At 43.4% G+C, this 20,812-nt stretch overlaps 1 protein-coding gene across 3 annotated transcripts in view; it reads right to left on the bottom strand.

Moving 5' to 3' along the window:
• The window catches only part of tmem181 (transmembrane protein 181), a 180,895-nt gene extending 162,355 nt beyond the window's left edge, over positions 1-18,540 (bottom strand). For 2 of the 3 annotated variants that reach the window (XM_048535701.2, XM_048535703.2), the window contains exon 1: positions 18,418-18,540. In XM_048535701.2, coding sequence (XP_048391658.2) covers positions 18,418-18,425 — 8 coding nt within the window. In that variant the 5' untranslated portion in view covers positions 18,426-18,540. Of the gene's footprint in view, positions 1-18,372 lie in introns of all 3 variants that reach the window. The other variant, XM_048535702.2, reaches the window with a different exon arrangement.
• Between the last annotated feature and the right edge of the window lie 2,272 nt (positions 18,541-20,812).

Below are 20,812 nucleotides of genomic sequence, written 5' to 3'. Positions count from 1 at the left end.
GAGCACATCACGATGTCACACACACACCATCAGATTCGAGATTCTACATGACTAACTGTTTATACCATATTATGGTCTATTCAGGGGAATGGAATTCCAACTTGTAGCCAATGCAAGTTGTTTACCATCTATTAAAAATCAGTATTCACAATACAATTAGTGAAAATTTGGAGACATCACTTGCCAATCCAAACTTTTGCCTTCCTGTAATAGTATATTTCCTTTTAAACTATAGACAAGAGTTTTATAACCTGTGAATAAAAGTGGTGGATGCTGTATATCAGAAACAAAAACAGAAATTGCAGGCAAAGCACAGCAGGTATGGAGGTGCAACGTTTAGAAGACCATATGATAAGTACATGAATAAGAAATATTTGGAGGCATATGGGCCAAGGCAGGTATGTGGGACAAGTTTAATTTGGAATTATCATCAACATGGACTGGTCAGACCAAAGGGTCTGTTTTCGTGCTATACAGCTCTATGATTTACTGTTGTTCAGAGGAGGAAGGAGCTTACGGTCCCAAATGAGATCGCCTCTTGTGGACAGTTTAGGAACAGCTGGACTCGTGCACTTACAACCTCCTTATAAATTTCATCATTGCACAAATCCCACATCCTTCATTTCATTCCTTGCTGACCACAGTCACTTAAGAATTTCCATATTTATCATTTAAGATTGTCATCTTCATTTTAAATCCCCTTCTCTTTGCATCTGTTACCTGTTCCAGCTCAGCCATCCTGATCACTCCCCTCCAAAGCTCTCCATTCCATTCCCATTGTCCTACCACTGGTAGCAATGTATTCAACTGCTTAAACATGTTATAATCTTGTATACCTCTATCAAATCTACCTGATCTAGTAACTTTTCTGGAGCCATTCTGAATCTCCTGTGCACCCTTTCAACAACTCTTACATTCTGAGTGATAAGCATCTCAGTACATTATTTAAGTGTGGAGCTGGATGAACACAGCAGGCCAGGCAGCATCAGAGGAGCAGGAAAGCTGATGTTTTGGGTCTGGACCCTCCTTCAGAAATGGGAGGAGGGGAAATAAATAGGGAGAGCGCGCAGCAATGGCAGAAAGCGGACAGAGGAGCAGATAGGTGGAGAAAAGATGGACAGATCAAGGAGGCAGGGATTAAGCCAGTACAGGTGAGTGGAAGTAGGAAGTCAGGGTGGGGATTGGTTAGTGAGGTGGGAAGAACAGATAGGTGGGAGAAAAGATGGACAGGTCAAGGAGGCGTGGATGAGAGAGGGGCTGGTCTTGGGATGAGGTCAGGGGAGGGGAGATTTTGAAGCTTGTGAAGTCCACATTGAGACCATTGGGCTGCAGGGTTCCCAAGTGGAATAGGAGGTGCTGCTCCTCCAGCCTTCGAGTGGCATCGTTGTGGCACTTGAGGAGGCCCAGGATGGGCATGTCATCCAAGGAGTGGGAGGGGGAGTTGAAGTGGAAGTTGTTGTCGTTTGTCACAAACTGAGTGTAGGTGCTCCATAAAATGGTCTTCAAGCCTCTGCCAAGTGTCCCCAGTGTAGAAGGGGCCTCATCGGGAACAGCAGATACAATGTACCACATTAGCGGATGTGCAGGTGAACATCTGATTCACGTGGAAGGTTTTCTTGGGGCCGGGGATGGAGGTGGTGGGGGGGGGGGTTTCAGGGGCAGCTGTAGCACCTCCTGCAGTTGCAGGGACAAGTGCTGGGGGTGGTAGGGCTAGTGGAGAGTATGGAGCAGACGAGGGAATCACGGAGAGAGCGGTCCCTCTGGAAGGCAGATAGGGGTGAGGACGGAAATATATCCTTCGTAGTGGGGTCAGATTGCATGTGGCGGAGAATGATGCGTTGAATGCAGAGGTTGATGGGGTGGTAGGTGAGGACAAGGGGATTTCTGTCTTTGTTGTTACTGCGGGGAGGCAGTGTGAGGGCTGAGGTGCATGAAATGCAAGAGACGCAGTCAAGAGCGTTTTCAACCACTGAGCAGGGGAAATCGCGGACCTTGAAAAACGAGGACACCTGGGATGTCCGGGAGTAGAACACTTCATCTTGGGAGCAGATGCGGTGGAGGCGAAGGAATTGGGAATAGGGGATAGCATTCTCGCAGGAAAGTGGGTGAGGGGAGATGTATTCTTTACCTGTCCATCTTTTCTCCCACCTATCCATTCCTTCCACCTCACTAACGCCCACCCCCACTTCCTACCTACGAGCCTCATTCCTGCCTCCTTGACCTGTTTGTCTTCCCTCCTACCTACCCACCCCTCCCTCCTCTCTAACCAACCACCATCCCAACTCCCTACCTACACACCTGTACAGGCTTCTTCCCCACCTCCTTGACCTGTCTGTCCTTTCTCCACCTGTCATTGAAAGAAATAGGGAGAGGGGGAAGGCAGACTCCTTCCCCTCCGATTTCTGAAGAACTGTCCAGACCCGAAACGTCAGCTCTCCCGCTCCTCTGATGGTGCCTGGCCTGCTGTGTTCATCCAGCTCCACATCTGGTTATCTCCAGCACTGGGAGTTCCTACTATCTCTCAATGCAATATTTAGTTGTGACCTAGCTCTTGCATTATCAAGGATCTCTGTTTTCTGTTCTAGTTCTCAAAACTCTTCTTAAGAAGCTCTAGATCCCACATACTTGGCCAACTGAATGATTAGTCCTGGCATGTTCAAACATGAATCTACAGCTCCTTCTGTCCTTGCATACCAGAGAAATGTGTTATTATCTCAGTATTGCCTCTGTCTATACTTTTTCATTAATCAATCACCTCTCACTTATCCGGAACAAATTTCATGTGCCACTTGTCTCTCCATTCTACTAGCTTATTTTTGACCCATCACAGTTCACTGTTATCAAAGAACAGTACAGCACAGCCAACAGGGCCCTTCAGCCAATCAAGTCTACCCCAGCATCCCCTGCCTCTTCACTTATCAGTCAAGATGCCTCTTAAATATTTCTATTGTATCCACCTCCACAGGCAGCATATTCCAAGCACTCACCACGCTCACTGTCAAAAAAAAGACTTGCCTCTCATCTCCTTTTCGAACTTACCCACTTCTACCTTAAACATATGTCCCCAAATATTTGGGAAACTGGGAAGAAGACCCTGACTATCCATGCCTCTCCTAATTTTGTGAACCTCTATCAGGTGGCCCTCAACCTTCAATGATCCCAAGAGTCACCATCCACCACGTCCTTCTCCTTTATGAATACTAATGTTAAGTATTCATTAAAAAGACCTCACCCACTTCTTCCAGTTCCACACATAAATCCCCTCCTTTGTCAGTGAGTGGACCTACCCTTTCCTGAGCTATCCCCTCTTGTTCCTTATGAAGAAAACACCTTGGGATTTTGTTTAATCGCGTTTGCCCGAGACACTTCATAGCCTTTTTCAGCACTCCTAATTCCTTGTTTGAGTTCCTTCCACAAACCAAGCATTTTTTTTCCCAATATCTCTTCTCATTGGTAAAACAGTCCAAAACTGTCAACATCCTAGTAAGGCATTTCTGTACCCTCTCCAAAGCTTCCACATCCTCTGGTAGTGTGGAGACCAGAACGGTACATAATTTTCCCCAGATGTGGCCAAAATAAAGTTCAATACAGCTACAACATGACCTGCCAATCTTTATATCTACACCCTGAAAAATTAAGGCAAGCATTATGGATAGAGTCGATAGCCAGAGACTTTTCCCCTAGGGCAGGATGACTGCCACGAGGGGGTCATTGTTTTAAGGTGTTAGGAGGAAGGTATAGAGGAGATAAATGAATAGGCAGGGGATGCTGGTGTAGACTCGATTGGCTGAAGGGCCCTGTTGGCTGTGCTGTACTGTTCTTTGATAACAGTGAACTGTGATGGGACAAAAATAAGCTAGTAGAATGGAGAGACAAGTGGCAAATGAAATTTGTTCCAGATAAGTGAGGGAGGTTCTTCACCCAGAGAGTTGTGAGCGCATGGAATAGTTCGCCAGTGGTAGTCGTGGAAGCAGAGTCATTAGTGGCATTTAAACTACTGCTGGACATGCACATGGACAGCAGTGAATTGGGGGGAACGTAGGTTAGGTTATTTTATTTTTGGATTAGGATTATTCCATGGCACAACATCATGGGCTGAAGGGCCTGTACCGTGCTGTACTTTTCTATGTTCTATACCATATGACCTCTTATCCACTTGTGTTGCCTTTTTCAGGGAATTATAGAACATTACACCCAGGTATCCGTGTTAATGCTTCTTAGGATTCTTCCATTTACTGTGTACTTCCCTCCGGCATTAGAACCTCCAAAACGCATCACCTCATATTTGTCCAGATCAAATTTCATCTGGCTTTTCCTTGTCCAAGTCGCCCACTTCTCTGTCTTCTATGACTACGTCAATTCTGTATCCATCTTGCCAGCTCACTGCGGATCCCACGTGACTTCACCTATTGTACCTGTCTGCCATGAAGAACCTTGTCAAAGGCCTTGCTAAAGTCCATACAGACAATATCTATTCCCCTGCCCTCAATCACCTTCGTGAAACGTGACCGCCTCCCCACAAAGTTTTCCACCTATCGCCAGTAAGTCTGTACTTTTCCAAATGTGTAAATCCTACCCCTAAGAATTTTCTCCTACAATTTCACTACCACTGACAGGAGGTTCACCAGCCTGTAATGTCCAGAACTATTTCAGTTGCCCTTTTTAGACAAAGGAGTCACAGTAGCTATCTGATGGCTCTCTGGGACCTTTCAACTAAACAGGCTACAAAGGTTTCGTACAAGGTCGCAGCAACCTCCCAACCTGCCTCCCTCAGCATTTTGGGGTAGAACCCATCAGATCCTGGGGGCTTCTTGACCTTGATGCTTTTTAAAAACACTCTATAGTACCTCCTTTTTGCTATTAACATGCCCAGAATATCACCATACCCCTCACAGGACTCACTACCCACCATGTCCTTGCCATTTGTGAATACTGATGCCAAGTACTCGTGAAGGGCTTAACCACTGACTTCAGCTCCACACACAAGTTCATTCTTTTCCCTTGAAGAGATTTACCCTTTCCCTAGCTACCCTCTTGCTCCTTATACACGTATAAAACTCATTGGGTTTAACCTTAATCCTATGCTGAAGACATTTCATGGCCCCTTTTAGCCCTCCTAAATCCTTAGTTGAATATTTTCCTGCCAGCTTTCTGCTCTTTGAGGACTCTGTCTGTCTTCAGTTTCCTAAATATTGCATAGGGCTTTAATTTTCTTGGGCTTTGCTGTTGATTTCACTACTAATTCAAAGTTGCCAAATCTCGCCATCTTTATCCTTCATTTTCACGGGAATTTGCAAGTTGAGAAGTCTAAAATCAATTGTCCTTGAAAAGATTCCTCCAGCATCTGCAGTTCCCATTATCTCTGACCCCTATATGACAGATGTGGGTTTACCCTCAAAGAGCCACCCCCCGCCATCTACATTCCCCAGTTCCTGTCGAAGTTTGTGGTTGCTAATCTTCATCCAATTCAGTACTTCCACCAAGGGACTACGATTATCTTTATCAGTAACATAAAACTTACAAAATTATAGTCACTGATCCTGAAATGAACTTGGATCATCTGGCCAGACCGATTCCCTAAGACCAGGTCTAGCATGGCCCCTTGCCTAGTTTGTCTATTTACATAGAACATAACAGCACAGTACAGGCCCTTTGGCCCTCAACGTTGTGACGACCTGCCATACCAATCTGAAGCCCATCTAACCTACACTATTCCACGTACATCCATATGCTTGTCCAATGATGACTTAAATGGACTTAGAGTTGGCAAATCTACTACCATTGCAGGCACGGCATTCCATACCCTTACTACTGAGTAAAGAAACAACCTCTGACATCTGTCCTATATCTTTCACCCCTCAATTTGAAGCTAAGTCCCCTTGTGCTCACCATCACCATCCTAGGAAAAAGGCTCTCCCTATCCACCCTATCTAACCCTCTGATTATTTTATCTGTCTCAATTAAGTCACCTCTCAACCTTCTTCTCTCTAACGAAAACAGCCTCAAGTCCCTCAGCCTTTCCTCCTAAGACCTTCCCTCCATACCAGACAACATCCTAGTAAATCGCCTGTGCACCCTTTCCAAAGCTTCCACATCCTTCTTATAATGCGGTGACCAGAACTGTACACAATACTCCCAAGTGTGGCCGCACCAGACTTTTGTACAGCAACAGCATAACCTCTTGGTTCTGGAACTCGATCCCTCTATTAAGAAAAGCTAAAACACTGTATGCCTTCTTAACAACCCTGTCAACCGGGGTGGCAATTTTCAAGGATCTGTGAACATGGACACCGAGATCTCTGCTCATCTACACTACCAAGAATCTTACCATTAGTCCTGTACTTTGCATTCCGGTTACTCCTAGCAAAGTGCATCACCTCACACTTGTCTGCATTAAACTCCATTTGCTACCTCTCAGCCCAGCTCTGCAGCTTATCTATGTCCCTCTGTAACCTACAACATCCTTCATCACTATCCACAACTCCACCGACCTTAGTGTCGTCTGCAAATTTACTAACCCAACCTTCTACGCTCTCATCCAGGTCATTTATAAACATGACAAACAGCAGTGGACCCAACACCAACCCTTGCGGTACACACTAGTAACTGGTCTCCAGGATGAACATTTCCCATCAACTACCACCCTCTGTCTCCTTTCAGCAAGCCAATTTCCGATCCAAACTGCTATATCTCCCACAATCCCATTCCTCCGCCTTTTGCGCAATAGCCTTATCGAACACCTTGCTGAAATCCATATACACCACATCAACCGGTTTACTCTCATCTACCTGTTTGGTCACCTTCTCAAAAAACTCTAAGGTTTGTGAGGCACGACCTTCCCTTCACAAAGCCGTGCTGACTATCCCTAATCAATTTATTCTTTCTAGTGATTATAAATCCTATCCCTTATAACCTTTTCCAACACTTTACCAACAACTGAGGTAAGGCTCACTGGTCTATAATTACCAAGGTTGTCTCTACTCCCCTTCTTGAACAGGGGAACCACATTTGCTATCCTCCAGTCATCTGGCACTATTTCTGCAGACAATGACGAGTTAAAGATCAATGCCAAAGGCTCGGCAATCTCCTCCCTGGCTTCCCAGAGGATCCGAGGATAAATCCCATCCGGCCCAGGGGACTTATCTATCTTCACCCTCTGTAGGATTTCTAATACCTCTTCCTTGTGACAACGTTGTCGTTTTCTAGAGTGAATACTGTTGAAAAATATTCATCTAGCACTTCCCCTATCTCATCTGACTCCACACACACCCTACCACTACTATCCTTGATTGGCCCTAATCTTACTTTCATCATTCTTTTTATTCCTTAAATACCTATAGAAAGCCTTAGGGTTTACCCTGATCCTATCCGCCAACAACTTCCCATGTCTCCTCCTGACTCTTCTGAGCTCTCTTAAGGTCTTTCCGGGCTACCTCGTAGCCCTCAAGCACCCTAACTGAGCCTTCACATCTCATCCTCACATAAGCCTTCTTCTTGCTCTTGACCAGAGATTCCACCTCTTTCGTAAACCACGGCTCCTGCACTCTACAGCTTCCTCCCTGCCCGACAGGTACATACTTATCTAGGGGACACAGGAGCTTTTCCTTGAATAAGCTCCACATTTCTACTGTGCCCATCCCCTGCAGTTTCCTTCCCCATCCTATGCTCCCTAAATCTTGCCTAATCTCATAGTAATTGCCTTTCCCCCAGCTATAACTCTTGCCCAGTGGTATATACCTATCCCTTTCCATCACTAAAGTAAACATAACAGAATTGTGATCGCTATCACCAAAGTCCTCACCTACTTCCAAATCTAACACCTGGCCGGGCTCATTACCCAGTACCAAATCTAATGTGGCTTCGCCCCTTGTTGGCCTATCTACATACTGTGTCAGGAAGCCCTCCTGCACACACTGGACAAAAACTGACCCATCTATCGTACTCGAACTATAGTGTTCCCAGTCAATATTTGGAAAGTTGAAGTCCCCCATGACAACTACCCTATTTCTCTCACTCCTATCGAGAATCATCTTTGCTATCCTTTCCTGTACATATCTGGAACTATTTGGAGGCCTATAGAAAACTCCCAACAGGGTGACCTCTCCTTTCCTGTTTCTAACCTCAGCCCATACTACCTCAGTTGACAAGTTGACGACGGTAAGCAGGTTAGAACTCTCACTGATTTTTCATTTTTGTTATTTTTATTCTTTTATCAGTTTTGAATTATTAGCTGGAAATAACTGGTGGACTCTGGAACAGCTTGTGCTCAGAAGAAAAGATGTTCATCCAGCCCCACACTTTGTAATCTTGGATTCTCCAGCATCTGCAGTTCCCGTTATCTCTGACTAAACAAACTTTGTTCGTTTGTGAGGCAGGGCCAGAGGGCAAATTGTAGGATAAGCCTTGATTTTAAAACTTGTAACAGACACTGCCATCTTTTTAAACAGAATGCTCCTCCTCGGATTGCTAAGTCAACTAAGTTGGCTATTAACGAGATCAGCACCTGGGAGTGGTTCAGGCAAGTCTGGAGACACACTAGCAGAGGGCAGTTAACTGAATGGTAATTGAGGCCTCATGAAGAATTGATCCATTTATAGGGTTGAACGAGAATTATCTTTGTTTTTTTGAACTATGTTTTCTAAGGGATGGTTCTACGCTGTTGCTGAGACAGCATGAAGGTTTCAAAGCTCCCTGCCTACTCTGACACTGTTTGGGCTTCTGGAAGCCCAAAGAGTAGAAAGCTGAGTTAGAAGTATTACCTATGCCCAAGTGAACTGAGGTGACCCTAATGAACATTTCAAAAAAGAAAATCATGGAGTCACAAAAGAGCCAGAAGACACAGTTTAAAAATAAGGGGTAGGCCATTTAGAACAGAGTTGAGGAAAAACTTATTCACCCAGAGTGGTGGATATATGGAATGCTCTGCCCCAGAAGGCAGTGGAGGCCAACTCTCTGGATACTTTCAAGAAAGAGATAGAGCTCTTAAAGATAGTGGAATCAAGGGTTATGGGGATAAGGCAGGAACAGGATGCTGATTGTGGATGATCAGCCATGATCATAATGAATGGCGGTGCTCGCTCAAAAGGGCCGAATGGCCTACTCCAGCAACTATTGTCTATTGCCTGTGAAACAACATATCTAGAAAACCATTTAAGCAATTTCGCCAATTTTTTTCCTTTTTTTTATTTATCCCCGAACAGTGTTTGTTTGGCTGGCTTTTGTTAAATCTTTTGTAAAAAACTCAAAACAGGTGTCTGGGAATTTATTATTCACAAAGGCTAAGATTGGTTACAGGTAGTTTTCCTATAATGCAACAGTGGCGTTCTTGTATGACCTCGTGGTATAGAAAATCATGTTTTGGGGACGGCGGGGGGAAGAAATTGCTATACCTGAACAGCAGAAAGTTAATGTTATCCACTATTCATCAATCATGTTACAGCTAATTTGCGTTAACAAAACACACATTATAGCAGAACAAGCTGTATTCAAAAGTCTGATTAGGAACCACTAGAGTGACTATTCGAGGGTCTTCAATAGTTTAATTTTACTGTAGTGTGAATAGAGAGATGAAAAGTCTGATTTAGTTCATCTGTTTCTTTCCATGTCGTACAGACAACAAAATTCTCATAATTCAGCCAGGAGAACTCTTCTGGCTTGTCCATAGATAGACCAACAACGCAGGGGACAGTAATGGACCTCAGGTTTGAAAATTTGCACAGGCGCTAATTTAGGTGCTATTACAGGAGCATTATGGGGACAGTGAATATGACTTAGACAGATATAACATAATTATAGAAAAGGATAAGGATGGACCAGGAATAAAAGTTCTAAACTGAAAGCAAAGCAAAAGCAAATTTTTACCAAGATAAAATATGATTTGACCCAAACAGACTGGGAGCAGCTACTTGCAGATAAAAAAAAGGTCAGAGCAGTGTACGGCTTCAAGCAGGATGTAGCAAATGTGCAGGGCAAATATAGAATCGCAGAATCCTACAGTGTGGAAACAGGCCCCTTGGCCCAACAAGTCCACACCGACTTGTTAGGAGCATCACACCCAGACCCATTCCCCCTACAACCTACCTATGCTAAACATTCCTGAACACTATGGGCAATTTAGCATTGCCAATCCACCTAACTTGCACATTTTTGGACCGTGGGAGGAAACCAGAACACCCAGAGGAAACCCACACAGACACAGGGAGAGTGTGTAAACTCCGCACAGACAGTCGCCCAAGGGTGGAACTGAACCCGGGTCCCTGGCGCTGTGAGGCAGCAGGGCTAATCACTGAGCCACCGTTGCCATCCAATTGGCAAGCCAGATATGTTCTTGTAAAGGCAAAAGGTGAAAACAAGGCTAAAGAAACCTGAATATGCAAAGGTTATGGGAATGTGAGAAAATTTGTGAAATACCAAGGGTTCAATACAGCAGAGTGCCCAGTGAGCTATAAAGTGCAGGAGGTTTGAAAAACCAAAGACCTCAGGCCCAGGTGGGAGAGAGCACATGCATGGGGGAGGGAGGGACAGAGACAAGTACAGATTCAGAGGGAGTGTGTGTGTGTGTGTGTGTGTGTGTGTGTGTGTGTGTGTGTGTGTGTGTGTGTGTGTGTGTGTACATGCAAGTGAGACACACTTTGTGGACATGACAGGGTCTAAAGTGTGTATGTGTGTACCTTAGAAATAAAACCAGTCTGAGTCCAAACCAAAACACAGATTCTCAACAAGGCCTCACAGCTAATATCCATTGTCTAATCTAAAATGTCACCTCTTCTTTCCACAGATAAAACCTTTAGTTCTCTCAGGACAGTGACTTGAAAGGAATTAGAGGATTTACATATACATATTAGTCAATTAAAACCTTCTAACAAATTGAAGAATTAACTTCATCCTACAGTTGTTTAGTACATTCTCGTTATAAATTCTGTATCTGATAATACCTCTCTCTCTAACACCTGGAGGAAGAACAAGGCTCTAAAAGCTTGTGTTTTCAAATAAACTTGTTGGACAGCAAAAACTGCAGGTGTTGGAATCAGAGACAACAGTATAGAGCTGGAAGAACACAGCAGGCCAGGCAGCTTCAGAGGTGCAGTAAAGTTGGCGTTTTGGGTAGCGACCCTTCTTCCTGCTAAGCTTAGTGTACTTACACTTTTTGATATCAGATAGGGTGGAGATCCTGTGCAGAATGAAAAACACACCTCCTTTGGAGATCTGGGAGAGGGAGGCTCTGAGTAGGGGTAAGGTAGATTGTAGTGCCAGAAAATGCTGGTGCATTTACTTGAGAATCTGTAGAGAAAGTCATTTTTGGCAACTCTGGATGCTCTGTAGGTAGTGGTCGTCATACTGGTGACGAAATTGGGATAGCCTGAACGTTGTTTGAAGTTCATTGGGGATGCCCTGTCTGCATAGGCAGGTTCTGAGAAGGAAGACGTGGCTGTAGTACTGGGTTTGTTTTAGTATGTGGTCAAAAAGTTTCAAGGCAAAGGAGATTATCAGAGGGTTGCAGTGGTAAAGGGATCCAGAGGGAGGAGGACAACTTTTTCAGATGGGCAATGCTGGAAATCTGAAACAAAAATAAAAATTGCTGGAGAAATCCAACAGGTCTTGGCTGCATCTGTCAAGAGAAAGCAGAGTTGATGTTTTAAGTGCAGTGACCCCGGACTCGCCAGTTTCCTTTAACCACTGTCCTTAAATAATGGAGGAGTTTCTAAACTAATAATTTCCAAATTGAGAACTTTGGAATATTAGCAAATGTAATTATAAACCCTGACAACGACATAAAGAAAAGTAGCATCATCTGCGGTGCAGATGAAACTATAACATTATGAATAAACATTGTTAGATTAGTTGGATGGGCAAGAAGTTGTCACAAATGGATTTCATAATGGGGATAAAGAAAGCATCGACTAAAGAACTTAACAAATCAGACATGGTAGTTTAAGTGGTTAAAAAGCTAGAAAAAGTGGAGGTGCAAAGAAATTCATCATGAACATGCTACAAAAATGGGTGAAAAGCTTAATGGAATACTAGACTTGACGTGGAGGGCAGAAGTCATGCTTCAACCATACTTGGTCAGACTTAATGTTAAGTGTCGTCAGGCATTCTAAGTACCGTATTCCAGGAAGGATGTATTTGATTGGAGTGAGTGCGGTGTAGACTTACCAGAAAAATACTTAATTTGTACGTAATATTTGCCACATATAACACTTCCACATGATAAGTCTTTTAAGTTCTCCTCCCGAGAGAGAGCAGCAGAGGAAAAGACAATGAATATTTTTATGGCCAAGTTAGATTTAGATTTCTGATTCATAAGGAAGTCAAAGGTATGATGCTAGACAGGAAGCAATGGCCACAAATCAGATCAGCCCTGATCTTATCAAATGGTGAATTAAGGGTCCTACTGACCTGCTTGGTCTCCTAAAATGTATTCTCTGTTTCAAGTTTCAAATACAGGTCTATAAAAAAGTAATTGATGCAAGACGAATTATTAACTTTGAAACAGATTTAAATATCTGTATGTGAATTTGCTCGCTGAGCTGGAAGGTTAGTTTTCAGACGTTTCGTCACCATTCTAGGTAACATTATCAGTGAGCCTCCGACGAAGCGCTGGTGTTACGTCCTGCTTTCTATTTATCTCGTTAGGTTTCCTTGGGTTGGTGATGTCATTTCCTGTTCTTTTTCTCTGGCTCCAAATCAATCTACCATCCCCTGAGAAAAAGAACAGGAAATGACATCACCAATGCAGGAAGTGACATCACCAACCCAAGGAAACCTAACCAGATAAATAGAAAGCGGGACGTAACACCAGCGCTTCGTCGGAGGCTCACTGATGATGTTACCTAGAGTGGTGACGAAACGTCTGAAAACTAACCTTCCAGCTCAGCGAGCAAACTCACATCCAGAACCTCAACCTGAGCTCCAAATCTTCTCAAAACTCGCTAGATTTAAATATATTTGTTCATCAAATATACTAAATGATAGGACCCAAAAACAGGTAGCTATATGGTATTAAGTCATGTGATCTCACTGAATGATCTAATAGGTCCACTACTACCCATATGCTATTGCACTGAAGCAAGGACACCGTGGGAGTTACTCAGGGTGGATATTTTCAAGCAACTTGGTCAGTCATGCTATCACACCTCTGGAGCAAGTGGGACTTGATCCTGGGCCTCCTAGCTCAGAGGTAGGGACACCAAGAAACCACAGGAATCCTCAGTTTCTCTGGCTAGTGTTCAAGGCCCACCTACATCCACTTACTTCAATTATAAGATAACATAGCATGGAGCTGGAGGAACACAGCAAGACAGGCAGCAGAGGAGCAGAAAAGCTGACGTTTGGGGTCTGGACCTTCCTTCAGAAACGGCGGGTGGGGGGAGAAGGGGGCTCTGAAATAAACAAAGAGGGGGTGATGATAGAAGGTGGATAGCGGAGCAGACAGGTAGGAGAGAAGATGGACAGGTCAGGGAGGTGGGAATGAGAGGGGGGTGCTGGTCTTGGGAGGAGGTTTGGAGTGGGGAGATTTTGAAGCTAGGAAAGCCCACATTGAGACCATTGGGTTGGAGGGTTCCAAGGCGGAATATGAGGTGCCATTCCTCCAGTTTCTGGGTTAGTTGAAGTGGTTCACGATTTTGTCGCAAACTAAGTGTAAGTGCTCCACAAAGCAGTCTCCAAGCCTCTACATCAATTACTTTCCTTTAGTCATAATGTCACAAGAAGGAAGGGTCACTAATTAATCCATTATGTTCAGTACTGTTTATCTTTCATCATGTACTGAAGCAACCCAAACCACCATGTGGCAAGACCTAGACAACATCTAGGCTTGGACTAACAGTGTGGAACTAGAGGAGCACTGCAGGTCAGGCAACAGAGGAGTTGGAAGAGATAGTAAGAACTACAGATGCTGGAGAATCTGAGATAACAAGGTGTTGAGCTGGATGAAAACAGCAGGCCAAGCAGCATCGGAGGAGCAGGATAGTGGCGTTTCAGGACTAGACTCTTCTTCAGAAAAGAAGAAGGGGGGGGGTCTAGGCCCGAAATGTCAGCTATCCTGCTCCTCTGATGCGGCTTGGCCTGCTGTGTTCATCCAGCTCTGCACCTTGCTATCTCCGAGGTGTAGGAAAGTGGGTTGATACTTATTATCATAGAATTATGGAATCCCTACAGTGTGGAAACAGACCCATTGGCCTAAGAAGCCCACACCAACCCTAGCAGCATCCCACCCAGACCCCACCCCCTTGTAATATCCCTGAACATTACAGGCAATTTCGGATGGCCAGTCCACCTAACCTGCACGTCTTTGGACTGCATGGGGGGAAACTGGAGTACACAGAGGAAACCCATGCAGACATGGGGACAATGAGCAAACTTCACACGAACAGTCACCCAAGGGTGGAATTGAACCCAGGTCCCTGGTGCTGAGAGGCTGCAGTGCTCACCACAGAGCAGCCCTTTAGTTGGGGCCTCTTGTTCTTCTCTGAAAGCACCACTATGTAGCAAGGAAGGAAATTTGAAAACGGTAGATCAATTTGGCTGCTTTTCCAGGAACATAATAAGTGGATGGTATTCTGTCACACTTCTGATTTATTAGTATTAGTATTAGATTAGATTAGATTGGATTCCCTACAGTGTGGAAACAGGCCCTTTGGCCCAACAAGTCCACTGTCCCTCGAAGCATCCTGGAAGGAAACTAACAACAAGAGCACACAAACACCAATTGGCTACAAAAAGACACAACCAATATTCGCTCATCTCATTCCACGTGGACAAGGAGAACACGATTGCGACTGGAACAACACTAAGGTCCTGGAACAGGCTAGGCAGAGACAGGCATGAGAATTCCTGGAAGCACATTCTACTACGAATGAAACCCAGAAGCGAGGCAACCCATCTCAACTGACTCCAGAGTTTAAAAACCAGGCGGGAAAACATACCAACGCTTCTTTGGAGGCCACACCAAGGGTGTTACCAAGCATTGTGACAAAATGTCTGCGAAACAAGAAACCAGCTCGGCGAGCCAACCAACCTCAAACTCAATATTAATTACTATTATCCAAAGACAAGGTTCCAAGAGTTTGGCGCAGCATGTTCCTGATAGTTTGAAAAGCAAGGCTGGCAGGTATAGGGAACACTAGATGACTTGAGGCTCTGGTCAAAATAAGCAGCAGCTAGGATCAAGTGAATCCTTTGAGAAGTACAGGGGATGCAGGAGTACTCTTAAGCGGGAAATCAGGAGGGCAAAAAAAAGGGACAAGATAGCTTTGACAGACAAGGCAAAGGAGAATACAAAGATTATAATAATATATTAAGGGCTAAAGAGTAACTAGGGAGAGAATAGGGTCCCTTAAAGATCAACAAGGTCATCTATGTATGGAGTCACAGATGATTAGATCCGAAAAGAATATTTCTCACCAGTGTTTAGTGCATTCTAAGACGTGGAAGCTATGGAATGCACGAAAAAAAATAAAGATATCTTGAAAAGAGTTGACATGACACAAGAGAGGTGTTCAAGGTCTTAAAATGCATTAAAAAAAGTGTGTAACCCAGGACATTGTAGGAAGGTAGGGAAGAAATTACAGGGCCCTTAGCAGTGATATCATCCACAGTCACGAGTGAGTGCTGGAAGACTGGAGGGTGGCTAATGTTGTGCCATTATTTAAGAAAGGCTGCAAAGAAAAGCCAGGGAACTACAGAACAGTGAGCCTGACATCAGTGGCTGACAGGTTGTTGGAGGGGATTCAGAGACAGGATCTACATGCATTTGGAAAGGCAAAAGTGCTTAGGGACAGTTGACATGACTTTGCATGTGGGACTCTCAAATTTGGTAGTGTTTTTTTTGAAGAGGTGACCAAGAAGACAGATTAAGGCAGAGTGACAGAGAAGGTCTTTAGCAAGGCCCTCTACACTCATCCCAGCCTCCTGAACCTGTCTGTCTTCCCTTGACTGACCAACCACCATCCTAACTCCCCATCTACACTCACCTTTACAGGATCCATCCCCTCCTCCTTGATCTGCCAATCTCCTCTCTACCTATTTCAGAATCCCCTTCTCCTCCCCCATTTTTGAAGAAGGTCCAAACCCAAAATGTCAGTTTTCCTGCTCCTCTGATGCTGCCTGGCCTGCTGTGTTCATCCAGCTCTACACCTCGTTATCCCTCAACAAGGTAGACTGGTTAGTAAGGTTAGATAACCTGGAGTACAGGGAGAATTAGCCAACTTGATACAAAATTAGCATGTTCAGTAGGTGACAGAGGGTGGTGATAGAGAGATTTTGTTCAGTCTGGAGGCTTGTAACCAGCAGTGCGCTGCAGGGATTGTTGCTCAGTCACTGTTGTCATTTATATAAATGATATGGATGAAAATATAGGAGGCATGATTAGTAAGTTTGCAGGTGACACCGAAATTGGTGGTATAGTGGACAGTGAAGAAGACTAAGAGTACAAGCGTATCTTCATAATCTGGGCCAGTGGGCCTAGGAATGGCAGATCGACTTGAATTCAGGTAAATGCAACAAATCTGAACATGAGTTGCACAATTAGGATAGGTCTCTGGGGAATATCCTTGAACAGAGACAGATCTCTGAGTGCAGATACATAGTTCTCACAAATTGGCGTCACAGGTAGACAGCATGGTGAAGGCAGCATTTGGCACGCTTGACTTCAGTCAGAGCACCGAGCATAGTTATGGTTGTATGAGATATTGGCAAGCCACGTTTGTACAATTCTGGAAGGATGTTGTAAAACTGGAAAGGGTGCAAAAAAAATTATAAAAGGGTGTTAACAAGACTGTCTCCTCTCCACCTATCCTCTCCTCTATTCATTTTCTAACCGCCTTCCCCCCCCTCCCTATTTATTTCAGAACTCCCTTCCCCTCCCCCATTTCTGAAGGGAGGTCTCAGCCCAAAACATCAGCTTTCCTGCTCCTCTGATGCTACTTGGCCTGTGTTCATCCAGCTCTTACACCAGGCTTACTTCCATGCTGTGTAATGCTACGACTCTATAAACTATCTTGCATTTAAAGTCAACTATTACAAAAGTTCATACTTTCACTTTATCAGGCTTTAATAGACAATTTTCAACGTTTTGTCATTCTCGCTCATTCTTTCCCCACCGTATTTCTCTTTCTGGACTTGACACAGCATTGAACTCACTTACTTTGCCTCCCTTTTGATTCCATGTGATGTTCATTTTACAATCATTCAGCCTTACTGGTTAAAGTGATAATTAAACTTCTTTGCACAGATCCTCTATTCCTATTTCCCTCACTGTACGCTAAAGTAACCTGCACTTAAAGTAACTAACCAAACAAAGACTTTTAAAAATCAAAATTTCACTTGCCCAAAAAAGTCTTTCAAGAAACCAACTATCCAAAATCTCCAAGCCAGGAAACGGTCATACCACAAGCATCATGCATCAACAAAGATTAATTGTTATGCAAAAACGAACTTCAGGTGAAAACGTAACACTCATTTATTATTATTTTCCTATTCAGTCATACATTTCTCCACTAGCTACTGAATTATCAATAGCATAGTTTCAGCAAAATTAGTACAGGAATAAAGAGGCCCCTAAAACAGCCATCACCTTTAAAGGAATAGACAGCTGCAAAGTGACTTTAAAATAACTGATTTCAAAATAATCAACTCATTTTAACAAAGGGACGAGAAAGAAAAAAAAAGCAGTGCGACGGACAAGTTCAAGAAACTCTTCGCTTACAGTAACTTCTGTTCACATTGAAATGATTTAAGTTCGCTGTGAAGATTCCTCTCATTTGGTAAGTGTTTTAACAGGGGCTCAATAGTACATTAACACCTTTATGGCCACATTAATATATCAGTTCACCCGAACGAAATTACTTGACGCCTGACAGTAACTGCTCCTATCCGCCGAGGGGCAGTCGAGAAGAAAGCAATCTTCTTAGTCACGCAGAATCAATCCCATTCATCCAACGTACACTTGAAATGTCACAAAAACAACTATAAACACTGCGAAGCACTTGTTCCCCAATTCTGAACTTTTATTACCGAATCCTAGAATTCCCCAGCCAGTCTGAGCGAGTGAAGTAGAACTTCCGGACATAAATCCCAATATAACTCTTAATTAGTTGGCTTCCTGTCTTCCTCCGGAAGCGAAATATTCCGCATTTAGCTTTTCCATACCACTTACTATTTCAAGATCAAGAACTGCAACTTCTCAATACTCAGACTTCCTCCAGTCATGGATTTAAATTGCCAAAACCCTCAGCCCTCAGACCCGTTCTCTTCTCAAGCATTCGTTCACCTGCAGGCCCAGTTCACCAAGAATCCGGCCCTGAGGTTCGAGAGAGCAGAGCCACCGAACAGGGAATAGTCTCATGCATCCCGTCGTCTGGTTCCACTCACCCCTTCCTCACAATGCGAAAGTTACTCTTCTGAACAAACACTTACAAGTCCATGATACCGAATAAAATATTCTGCTGAAGTCGGGTATTCTTCAATCCTGGCAACCACAGTCACACACACATACGACACGTCAGAGGCAGATAACACCGATCCAACCAACAGCTGGCGCTCCTCCTCACGTGATACCAAGCTATTGAAAGTTGGTTTAGTGGTATCGTTTTGTCAGAGTTGTACAAAATCATCTTCATTTCGTCTTATTACAGCAAGTGTTTTTTTTTGCAACGAATAAACAAACAGCTGTGAATAACAGAAATTAACGGTACAGAGGAAAGTCTGGTTTAGGGTAGTCTGTACCAGCGTGAAAATATCTCTTGGAACCTAAGATATCGCAAGCGCACCTCCAAGTCGGTTTCAAAAGAGGTGAAGTTATCTACTTCTACCTTTCAGGCAAGAAGTTCCAGCATCCCACCATCCTGTAGAGGTAACCCATCCCTGCGTATCCTACAAATTGCTGTTCTTTATCTCTGTGCCAAACGGAAAAAAATCCTTTCCACCCTACTACTACTACTACCTCTACAACAACAACGAGCTACAAACCAACCTGTTTCATAAAGGTAGAGGAATCACCAGGACCTGATCAATTGTATCCTAGGCCATTGTGGGAAGCTAGGGAAGAAATTACGAGGCTCCCAGCGGACATATTTGTATCATTCACAGTCTTCACTGAGGTGCAGAAAAAAATTGGAGGATGGCTAATGTTGAGCCATTGTTTTAAAAAAGGTTGCAAAGAAAAGCCAAGGAAGTACACACTGGTGACTCTTACACTGGATTGGTTAAGTTGTTGGAGGAGATTCTGAGAGACAGATGTACCTGTATTTGGAAAGACAAGGACTGATCAGGAATAGTCAGCATAGCTTTGTGCATGGGAAATCATGTCTTACAAATTTGACTGCATTGTTTGAAGAGGTGACCAAAAAGACAAATTACGGCAGAGTGACAGAGAAGCTCTTTAGCAAGGCCCTCAAAAAGGTAGACTGGTTGGTAAAGTTAGTTAACCTGGAATACACGGAGAATTAGCCAACTTGATACAAAATTGGCTCATCAGTAGGTGACAGATGGTGGTAGTGGAGGGCTGTTGCTCAGTGTGGAGGCCTAAAACCAGCAGTGTGCTGCAGGGATCGGTTGTGGATCTACTGTTGTTCGTCATTTGTGTATACGATTTGGCTTAGAATATAGGAGTCATTGTTAGTAACTTTGCAGAGGACACCAAAATTGGTGGTATAGTGGACAGAGGAGAAGGTTATCTCAGAGTCCAAGGGAATCTTGATCAACTGGACCAGTGAGGGCAGAAATAGTTTTGAGAATCTCCAGCATTTTGAGTGAAAAATGTGATGTTTCTAACTTAAAACTGAAGACACTAGTGCCAGCAATTATAGTTTTAAAAACAAACATTTTAAACAAAAACAACCCCAACTAGTAACAACACGGGATATGTTGTAAGAATTAATGAGTCCTTGTCAGAAATTTACAATAATAATGGGTGATTTAAACCTACATATGAATTGAACACAAGATTGATAAAAGTAGCCTAGAGGATGGGTTTATAGAGTGTTTACAGGAAAGTTCCTTTGTGCAAATATGCTAGAGCCAACTAAGAGCAGCTTGGATATTTTCCTAATGAACTTGTTCAAAGGTGTTTTAACATACATTTGAAATAGAGTGGGACTTGAATGCAGGTCTCCTACATCAGAGATAGGGTCATTACCACAGCTCCACAACAGCATCCCAAAGAGTGGATTATTCTAGATTCAGAATTATAAATTCAGAATTGATAAATCTCATGGTAAAGAAGTCCCTCAAAAGCAGCGATCATATCATTTTTATATTTCACATTTAGTCTGAGGGCGACAAGAGTGGATCGAGTTTTAAACTGAAATAAACATATTTGTGACGGTATAAAGATGGATCTGTCTAAAATAACTAGAAATCTTGGTAACAGGGTAGACAAATCAAAATACAGTGGAAGACACTTAGGAAAATATTTTATAACACTCAGCAAAGATGCATTTCAGTAAGAAAGCATGAAAAGCATGCATCAATCACTGCTAACGAAGGAAGTTAAAGAAAACATCAAACTGAAATAAAAAGCATATAATTCTCACATTTTTATACAGAGATTTATGGCAGTTCAAAAAGTGTGACAATAAAAAAAGGGCTAAAAATAATAAGGGAGAAATTATAGTGTGAAACAAAGCACGTGTTCTGAACAAAACGATCTTTCATCACTTACCCATAAGCAGAAATTTTCCTTTTATTGAAAAACACTACTTTTTCCACTTCCTCTGTCTATGAACTCTGACTTTGCAAGGCCTGCAACAACACTAAAGCAGCAGTAGAGAAGAAGTTGGGTTTCTTTCACATTCTCAGAAGCAGGCGTGAG

Source organism: Stegostoma tigrinum, chromosome 9, assembly GCF_030684315.1.
Source record: "Stegostoma tigrinum isolate sSteTig4 chromosome 9, sSteTig4.hap1, whole genome shotgun sequence".
NCBI lineage: Eukaryota > Metazoa > Chordata > Chondrichthyes > Orectolobiformes > Stegostomatidae > Stegostoma > Stegostoma tigrinum.
The sequence above is the reverse complement of the archived record's forward strand: the minus strand, read 5'-3'. Positions and strand labels throughout refer to the sequence as shown.